General features: G+C 40.2%; 1 protein-coding gene across 1 annotated transcript in view; it reads left to right on the forward strand.

Annotated features, from left to right (window-relative positions):
- LOC106810689 (sodium- and chloride-dependent glycine transporter 1-like) overlaps positions 1 to 9549 on the forward strand; it is a 17962-nt gene that overhangs the window by 7534 nt on the left and 879 nt on the right. Inside the window, exons 7-10 of the mRNA XM_014814123.1 lie at positions 8025 to 8149; positions 8482 to 8594; positions 8889 to 9020; positions 9313 to 9399. Of these exons, the coding sequence (XP_014669609.1) occupies positions 8025 to 8149; positions 8482 to 8594; positions 8889 to 9020; positions 9313 to 9399 (457 nt within the window). The remainder of the gene's footprint in view (positions 1 to 8024; positions 8150 to 8481; positions 8595 to 8888; positions 9021 to 9312; positions 9400 to 9549) is intronic.

The following is a 9549-nucleotide window of genomic DNA, read 5'->3' on the forward strand; positions in this document are numbered from 1 at the left end:
CGCCGCGTCTATTTATCTAAAGCGCGTTGCGAGAAGGGGCTCACTCATGGCAGGTGCTGTGCATTGTTATTTGTTTTTATTCTGTTGGCATATGTCGCGCGTTATATTTCAGTATAGAATCTTGTTACGCTAGGTTAATGGTTTAGAATGTAATCTATGGGCATGTTATTAGGCTGTATACATGCCTTATATATGTGAGCGACTCTAGAATGTTTCGCGCGTGTCTACGTTTAGACCAGCTCGAATTATAGTAGTACGTTCTAGTAAAAGGTGTGGTGTTTTACAGCGACCGCGTAGAGGCCTGCAACCTCAAAAGAGTGGGGCCCTGCTGTGGAGGCCATACCGGTCGCGACTTATTGGCGGATCAGCGTCGCGCCCAAGACACGTGCGCCCCGATACATGCAACGCTAACGAGCAAATGCACTTTATCGATAACAAACACGAGTAAGAATTAGGAGTCCGTTACAAAATATGTCACTTCTAGCCGCTAGTTATGTATTATATATATATATATATATATATATATATAAACAAATCAATGTATAAATAAGGGTGTTTAAAGTTTAATTGACGAGCTTTTCGGGATACACTCTCATCAGTCAAGCAGAATTGGAAATCTTGACTACATCTGTTCATCATGTACGCATTCAATGTATGTTGACCCTGACGAAGAGATGTTAATCTCGAAAGTCTGTCAATTAAACTTTAAAACCACTTATCTATACTGACTTTGTTTTTATTACACGTGTTTCGTGTGCTGACTTTATTCTATATATATATATAACACTATGATGGGTGTATGTAATATATGAGTGCACGTGTAATTGCTTTTATAGGAAAACACGAAATGACATGATCCTCTATACCATGGTTCCAACTAAATGTTTACTAGCAATCTTTACGAACTGCATGACGCTATAATTGTGGCCGATCGTTAAAATGTAAAGAGTTGATCTTTTGATCTACTAGCTAGGTCTAGTGCTAGACATTAAGCGCGCAACAATAATAGTTTATTAGAACTCTTAAAGTGATTACGTCACCGTAAATAGTAAAAATGAAAAAATATTTCCACTTTTTCACAAAATATAAGTAATTCTGCTTCACTTTTATGGTTAAATTTGCTGCATTATACTTCTATTTACTATATTGTTCGACTGTGAACATACACTCGTGACGCATACATAGCCTATAGCAAGCAATTAAATGTCAGGAACCATAATATCAAAATCGTCCGCAGGTGTTTGGATTTTTTAAATAGTTGAGAAAGCAATTCCTTATGAGGTAATAATTTGACGATTACGTTTAGTCCCGTTTAGTTCTTACTTTTTAATTGTAAAAAATGGCAACAAAATTTTTACAAATTTTACCATAGACAATTCGTGACGTAGTCAATTTAATATATTTTCTACCTCTACAGAGGATATGGCAGCAAAGCCGCCAGCGCGAGCGCCGTTATGGTAGCGATCCTCCCCCAGAAAATTTGTGAAAATTTAATGGCTTCAGGTGCGATTTCCCAGCACTTTGAAATGTATTTTAGACATGAACCAATGGTTTTGTCACGAAGAAAAATCAGTTACAATCCTTAAATCTCAATTTCAGCTGTCATTGATTTGTAAAAGTTTAAATTAAAATGAAATACTGTAATAAAAATAAATGAATACAACCTCCTACAAGTGTGATTAACATGATTGTGTCCGTTATCTGCGTGTGGAGTGTTGCGCTACGTGCATTGGCTCCACAGAACATTCACGTCGCGGTCTCCTGTTATAGGTTTCTCACCTGTGATCCTTCTACTACATTACACTACACTACTACCTGGTAATATATATATATATATATATATTTATTTATTTATATAATTATTTATTTATTTATATAGTATACATATATGTGTGTGCTGCGTTGCCGTGCGTGCGTTGCCGTGCGTGTGTGCGCGGTGCGTGCGTTCGTGCGTGCGTCGGTCGTGCGTGCGTTCGCGCGCCGTGTGTGTTATGTTTGTCATTTAGACGCATATCGCCATACATTGCCCGATTTAAATTCATAAATGTGACTGTAGCCAGGAGAGTATGGCATCAAATCATTACTACAGAGAGACAATTAAGTTTTCCCGAAAAGCTACCGCTACGAGTATTCGCACTTTTACTTTTTCATTGAATATAGGCGCTACAATTTATGTATTTATGTACAATATACATTCATATGTATATATTAATATGTATTTATGTACAATATACATTCATGTACAATTTCATTGAAATAATAAATATTTTTGCAGGCACTGCGCAAACGCACACACAGCTCTATAGCGTTATTATGATATACTATATCGGGTCATTCGGGGCGAGGTTTATAGACAGAACTACATAGCCTGGATCGGTCTACGTACGGTACTGGCACGGTCCCGGCGGTGCACGGTTTATAGACAGAACTGAATGCTTATAACTTGCACGGTTCCGGGTACAACCCACATTTCTAATGCCAACGTTTGCAGTGAGACGTCCCTGAAATAGTTATATTACCTCGATGATAACCAAGTTAGATGATACACGCAAAAAAATACACAAAGGGATGCGACTAATGCAGGGCACCTTACAATAAATACAGTCAATGGGTATATATATCTTTCGCCTTCGACGTCCTGCGATGTGTGCATAACCTACAATGCCGGCACATCTCTCAGGGTAGACGCTACAGTGTTATGATAAACACGTCGCTAAAAATTTCTGATATGAAATAGGATAATTTCATTTTAAAGCTAATTAACATTTTAATGCAATGCTATATGATTACTACCTAGCACTGCATTTATATACAGTAGAATATTACCTATACGACCTCTCTATTGTCGGGTCTTTGTGCCCAAACTTCGTGAATAAAGATAGCGCTGTCGTTTAAAACGTAGCAATTTTAGCAACGTAGCAAACGTACGTAGTAATTTAGCGTAGCAGTTCTATATCAGAAAAGACGCTCGAGCTAATGTGCAGTGACAGCATATTGCGACTGCGTACACTAACTGACGCGCGCGCACGCGCACTCACGTACACGCGCACGTACACGCACACGCACACACGCCGCACACTCGTTGAAGTAGATGTATATATAACAGGTAGGCCTATTGCTTTCGACGGAAATATGGTTTAATTACGATTCTTTATAAGCCTATTATCCAGGGTACAGTAAATGCAGGAGTAAATAATCACAAAGGTGTGATTTTTAGTCTTGATAAATGTTTAAAATAGCACGGCTATACAGCGACAGAGATACAGAAAGAGAGAGCGAGAGAGAGAGAGAGAGAGAGAGAGAGATAGAAAGAGAGAGAGAGAGAGAGAGAGAGAGAGAGAGAGAGAGAAACAGTGGCAGTGACAGATGATAGAGAGAGAGAGAGAAACTGAGGGAGGCAGAGACAGAGAGAGAGAGCGAAAAAAAAGAGAGAGATCCATCAAACTCCACTCCTTCACAGCTAGCGATTGCGTATATCAAATCAAATTGTAAAAGAAGGGGGGTGCGGGACCATTCCTGCTAATTGGAGCCTATAAATATTGACACGTCTAATATTTATTGCTTGGCAAAGTAATCTTTTAGCACCTGGTTAATAGAACCCCGTAATATTTGGCTCATTCTTGCTGTTCGAGCAAACATTCCTCCCTTTATTTGTCTATACCCCTCACGTTAGGTTGAGTACCACCATTAATAGTAGTTAATGTACCTTATATAGCGCAGATGATAAGCGTCAGTTTTTATTTTATTATAAGGTTGTCGTTTTAGTTAGAGAGTTTCTGATATGAAATAGGATAATTTAATTTTAAAGCTAATTAACATTTTAATGCATTGCTATATGATTACTACCTAGCCGAGGCCATAGACTACTCCATAGGCTTTTTTTGAGGTTGTCGGTTTAGTTTTAGAGCTGTGAGGTGCGAGCTAGGATGTAGTATGTAGGTCTATATGTATATATTTTGTATGTGTCAAGTTACTAATAAAAGTCACCATCGTTACATACCGTCTCGCTCTACAATCTTCTACGCCTGCTGCAAGATCTCGTGCACGCTACAGTCATGCACTACAAACATCGGCAGGAACGCATACTTGCCACGATTCTACGAGACTGTACCGTGCCCTATCATGACAATCCTACCAAGATCCGAGGTCTCGACATTTTCCATATAATAATGGCTATTTGACAGTGGCTTTTAGAGATTGGAGCAAGATCGCGTAGTTGTTCGGCAAAATAAACACGTGTAGACGTAAAATATGGCATTCTAACGGATTACGGCGTACACGGACAATGGTGGACATTGTGGACAATTTCAAAATAGTGGAAGGGGCAATGATTGTCAAACCATCGCGTGCGTAGGTAATCATGGCATACAGCGAGGAGCGAGCTTTTTTAATTGCTGCTTATAAAACAGATTATCGACCACGGGCATTTGACACGACCTTTTGGAGGCTGGACAGATCGCCGAATAAGGTCATAAGGTCGTAGGTTCTATATAGGTTTTTCGACGCATGGGCGTAACTAAATTCTCTTGCGAATATAGGTCGCGCTATAATGCGATATTTTTAGATACCTGCTAGACACTATATATAATTCTATAATCTCTATCTCTATAAATTAAGCGACTCAAGTATTTTTACACCCAGCACCGTATCACGATTTAGCGACATGGTTCCACACTCTGTCTCAATGGTATCGTTAGCTGATAGCTCGCTTCGAAATCTCTGCCCAATGGGAATCACAAACTAAAAGACAGGTCTTTCATTGAAGCCGTCACATAGATTTCCCAGTTATAACTGACATAACGATAACGTAGTTTGTGGCCATAAAAATCTTGACAATCCAGTCTTTATCGAGTTTGGGTATTTAAACGCCGTGTTTTCGACGCATGGCGTAGACTCGTTGCAACTGTCTCTATTCTCTTGCGAATATAGGTCGCGCTATAATGGGATATTTTTAAAGTACCTGGCTAGACACTATATATAATCTATAATATATATCTCTATAAATTAAGGACTCTAGTATTTTTACACCAGCACCGTATCACGATTTAGCGACATGGTTCCACACTCAATGGTATCGTTAGCTGATAGCTCGCTTTGAAATCTCTGCCCAATGCAATGGAAATCACAAAACTAAAAGGCAGGTCTTTCATTGAAGCCGTCAGATAGATTTCCCACAGTTATAACTGACATACAGAGGAAACGCAGAATACGTAGACGTTTACAGCCGGACAGAGCATAGTCACTCGCGCTGCTTCCTGCGCTTGCGTCGGTAAATAACGCCTGTTGTAAAAAGGTAAATTATTAGCACTGTGGCAGAATAATCCGTGCAGATACGTGTAAGAATTCAGAAAATATTTATAGCCAAACATTCGGTAAGATTGCTTGATCTTAATAAGTAACAGCTTACAGGTTGTTCTGCTTAATGTCTTGCAATTATAAACGCCGTGTACACACTCGTCTACGCGTCAATAAACGTTAACATCTTTTCCTACTTGCAGGGAATCTTCAAATTTTGTGCAAGATGGCAGGAAAAAACATAGTGTCTGGTAAATCATCAGAGAATGGAGTGATTCAGTCATCGAGAAAGCCTGCGATGAGAAAAGCTCGTGGCAACTGGACAGGATCGCTGGATTTCTTCCTGAGCTGTGTGGGCTGTGCAGTCGGACTCGGTAACATCTGGCGCTGCTTCCCTTACATTTGCTTTACAAGTGGGAGCGTAAGTGATGCATGTAATAGAAGAAAAACGAAACCGCCGGTTTGTGATTCTGTCCTAAAGATGTGGAAAAGTCTATTATAATGCAGGCGATTAGGATACTATAGCTTTACATCACCTTGTTAAATATATTGGAAAAATATCATATGTTTAATTGAACGTAACAATAATTTTGTGAATTCAACAAATGGAAAACATTTTTCATAGATGAAAATTTGACAGCAACCATAAGTTTGTACGTCGTAATTTAGAAGCATGCCGGTTTGAACGTCCTGAGTGGGAGGCGTTGTTAACATCGTACCGACCCTGATGTTAGGTATGTTCATACACAGGAGCCTTTCTCATCCGTACCTGATAGCACTCGCTGTGTGCGGATTGCCTCTGTTCTTCCTAGATGTAGGCCTAGGCCAGTTTTCAAGCAGTGGAGGAATTTCATTGTGGAACATAAGTCCTATATTTAAGGGTGAACGACATTAGTCTAATTCTTATTGAAATACTTCCCATATCTACATATTTTCAAACGGTAGGGTTATAATTGATTGAAAATTTTTATCGGATCTCTATAGATCACAGGAAAATAAAGTTAATCTGAGCTGGATCCATAATAATTCATAAATAATAATAAATAATTATAATATTATGGACCTAACTCAGATTAACTTTATTTTCCTTTCAGGTAAGATTATAGTTCGTCTTCAATTCATAGATCTCTTTTATAAATCTTGAAGATTGTCGTTCTCAAATGTAGTAGGTGTCGTTTCGATGATATTGGTGTCAGTGCTGTATTGCGTCCTAATACAACCTGATCATGGCCTACATCCTCTTCTACTTGGGGATGTCCTTCACGAAGCTATTGCCGTGGGGGACGTGCATGAATCCGTGGAACACTGCCGCATTCTGCAGGCGTGGCTACGATCTCCTCGGCAGCTCTAAACATGTCCGGTGGAGTCGTAACCAGTCCGCAGCTTGTAGACGCCATGATGGACAACATTACAGCAGACGCGCGGCACAGCTAACATCAGCGGGTCGTACCAGAAGTTCGTCGGCGACGGAGGAATTCTTTAGTACGTGATAGTTTTGCTTTGTTCTTTTGCTCTTAATATATTCACAACCGTAGTGACATTATAATATTTTATATTGGTTATCCATGTATGCGCGCAGGTGTTCCATATAGGGCCATCTCTTAATTTAATATGCAATATATATATCTACCAATTCTTTCTCAGCATTTTGTCGAGCTATACGTGCTCGCATCTCATTCTTAAAGAGTAAAAGTACAATTTTTTAAACTCGACATGCAGCAATTTATATTGGAGATCTCTGAAGGGCTTCACGACTTGGTGGCTTCACTGGAAGCTGCTGCTCGCTTACTGCATTGGCTGCTTCATCGTTCTCGTCTGCCTCTCTAAGGGCATCAAATCAACGGGAAAGGTACAATTAGCGGCATCGGCAAAGTTGGTGAAACAGCATGGTTTCAAATATTGTTGTATTCTGCAGTAGATTTTGTTGCATATATTACTATGGTTTTATTACAAGCACACACGTTCGATGAACTCTGTTTTGTATTTGTTTTGATTGTGCAGGTGGTGTACTTTACCGTTACCTTCCCTTATGTGATTCTCCTTATACTGCTGTGTGAGAGGTGTGACCCTGCGGGAGCTGCCAATGGCATCAAGTTTTATCTTTACCGAACATGGGAGGCTCTGCTTGAATTTAGGGTTCGTTCGCCCAACAACTCAGCTCACCAATAATGTTGTTAATAATTACGATGAAAGTTTCGCGTAGTCTGCTACATCTTCAATTACGGATATGTATACAGACAATGTATACACACTAACAGACATGTAACACACTAACAAATGTATACAAATATAACTTGATATATCTTGTCAGCTTTTATAGTTTTCAGGTGTGGGGTTTGGCCTTTGGGCAGATATTCTACTCACTCGACCAGGCTGGGGTTGTGTGTTACGATGGCATCATCCAACCGCTTTCCACAACAACATGTTAATGTATGAGCTATTGTTACTCCGTACCCAAATCAAACAAATGCAATAAATGTATCTCAATATTATATTGCTTTCGTTATAGTCTTTTGCAACTGCTTATGAATATTGAATCATTATCTGAATTTTTCGAGGTTCAAAATGAGTAAAAAAATCAAAAATGATCCGTTTGTAGCTTTAATATACTATTGAGACCAAATTTGATGTCTGTTGATTTATGAGCATATAAACGATGACTTGTTGCTTGGACTGTGGATACACGATAATAATGTGTGATGCGTGGACATAATATGTTGTTACTTTAGAGAGTGTTACCTGGTACCGGTCGTGAACAGTGCTACCAGTCTCCTTGCTGGCTTCGTCGTCTTCTCTGTCCTTGGATATATGGCGGAAGTCGCTCAAGTTGACATTAAAGACATCGTTACTGGCGGTAGGTAGCTTAGTTTGTGTATGTGTGTGTGTGCGGTGCGTGCTACCCCCGTGCTGCCTGCCGGGGTGTGCGTGCCGTGCGATACTGTGTCGTTGGGTTGTTGTGCGTGGGCGTGCGTGTGTGTCGTGCGTGCGTACGTGCGTGTGTGTGTTTGTGTTTGTATGCGCGCGCAATTGTGTGTGTGTGTGTGTGTGTGTGTGTGTGTGTGTGTGTGTTTGTATGCGCGCGCATATGTGTGTGCCACGCACGCCATGAATAGCCACGCATTTTGCAAATTAAAGTTCTACATATATAAAAGTGTGCGAATCTCTCTCTTATGAATTTGTTTACAGGTCCTGGTCTAGCGTTTATAGCATACCCTGAAGCAATAACACACCTGGCGATCTCTCCGCTGTGGAGTGTTCTATTCTTCTTCATGTTGTTCACGGTGTCGCTGGATACTCAGGTTAAAGCCTATATTTAAATTAACAATCCAATGTTTTGCGAATGTAGGCTACTCCACTGGCTAATCATCCTTTGCTATTAGAAATTCGGTCTCAGAACAAAAGATATAAATGGTTGAGCTAAGGTTTGGGATATCTCGTCCAGGGTACCGTTCCACATGTATTTCGTATCGGGTTCTTAAACTGTATTTTACACATAGCGTATGGGAAAGTCGCAATACATGCCGTCTCTTATTATTAAACCGTTATACGTTTCTCTTACTTTCGTTAGCGACGATTCCTGATCCATTTTACAGTTTGTATCTCTAGAGACAGTTATCACCTCTATTAGAGACATCCTGCCATCAAGGTTTAAGGAGAGAAAGGTGTTGCTTACGTTGATAATGTGCGGATTATCGTTTCTACTTGGACTGCCATTAACAACACGAGTACGTTCTACCGATTCTTATCTTTCCGTTCTGTACAGTGAAGATCGACGATGGCGTATCTGTCAAGTGCACTCACCGACCATGTTCATGATGTGACGTTTGATTTATCAAAAGAGACGTACGATGTTAATCGGACGGGCTGAAACTTCACGTTCACGATTCATGCGCCTTCCTGCGTATTTTGTTCAGTGGCCGAAATTAAAATCGCTAATGTTGAGAAGCATTCAGCTATATTTATAGCTGATCGGTATTGCTGGTTACATTGAAACCGTTTGCTTTATTGCTGTTACAGGGTGGCTCGTACATTTTCATACTCATAGACTGGTACTGCTTAGGAATACCGGCTATGTGTCTGGCTATAGCAGAAGTGCTTGGGGGTGTATGTGTGTGTGTATGTGTGTGTGTGTGTGTGTGTGTGTGTGTGTGTGTGTGTGTGTGTGTGTGTGTGTGTGTGTGTGTGTGTGTGTGTGTGTGTGTGTGTGTGCTGTGTGTGTGTGTGTGTGTGTGTGTGTGTGTGTGTGTGTGTGTG

This window comes from Priapulus caudatus, unplaced genomic scaffold (genome assembly GCF_000485595.1).
Source record: "Priapulus caudatus unplaced genomic scaffold, Priapulus_caudatus-5.0.1 Scaffold464, whole genome shotgun sequence".
Classification (NCBI taxonomy): Eukaryota; Metazoa; Priapulida; class Priapulimorpha; order Priapulimorphida; family Priapulidae; genus Priapulus; species Priapulus caudatus.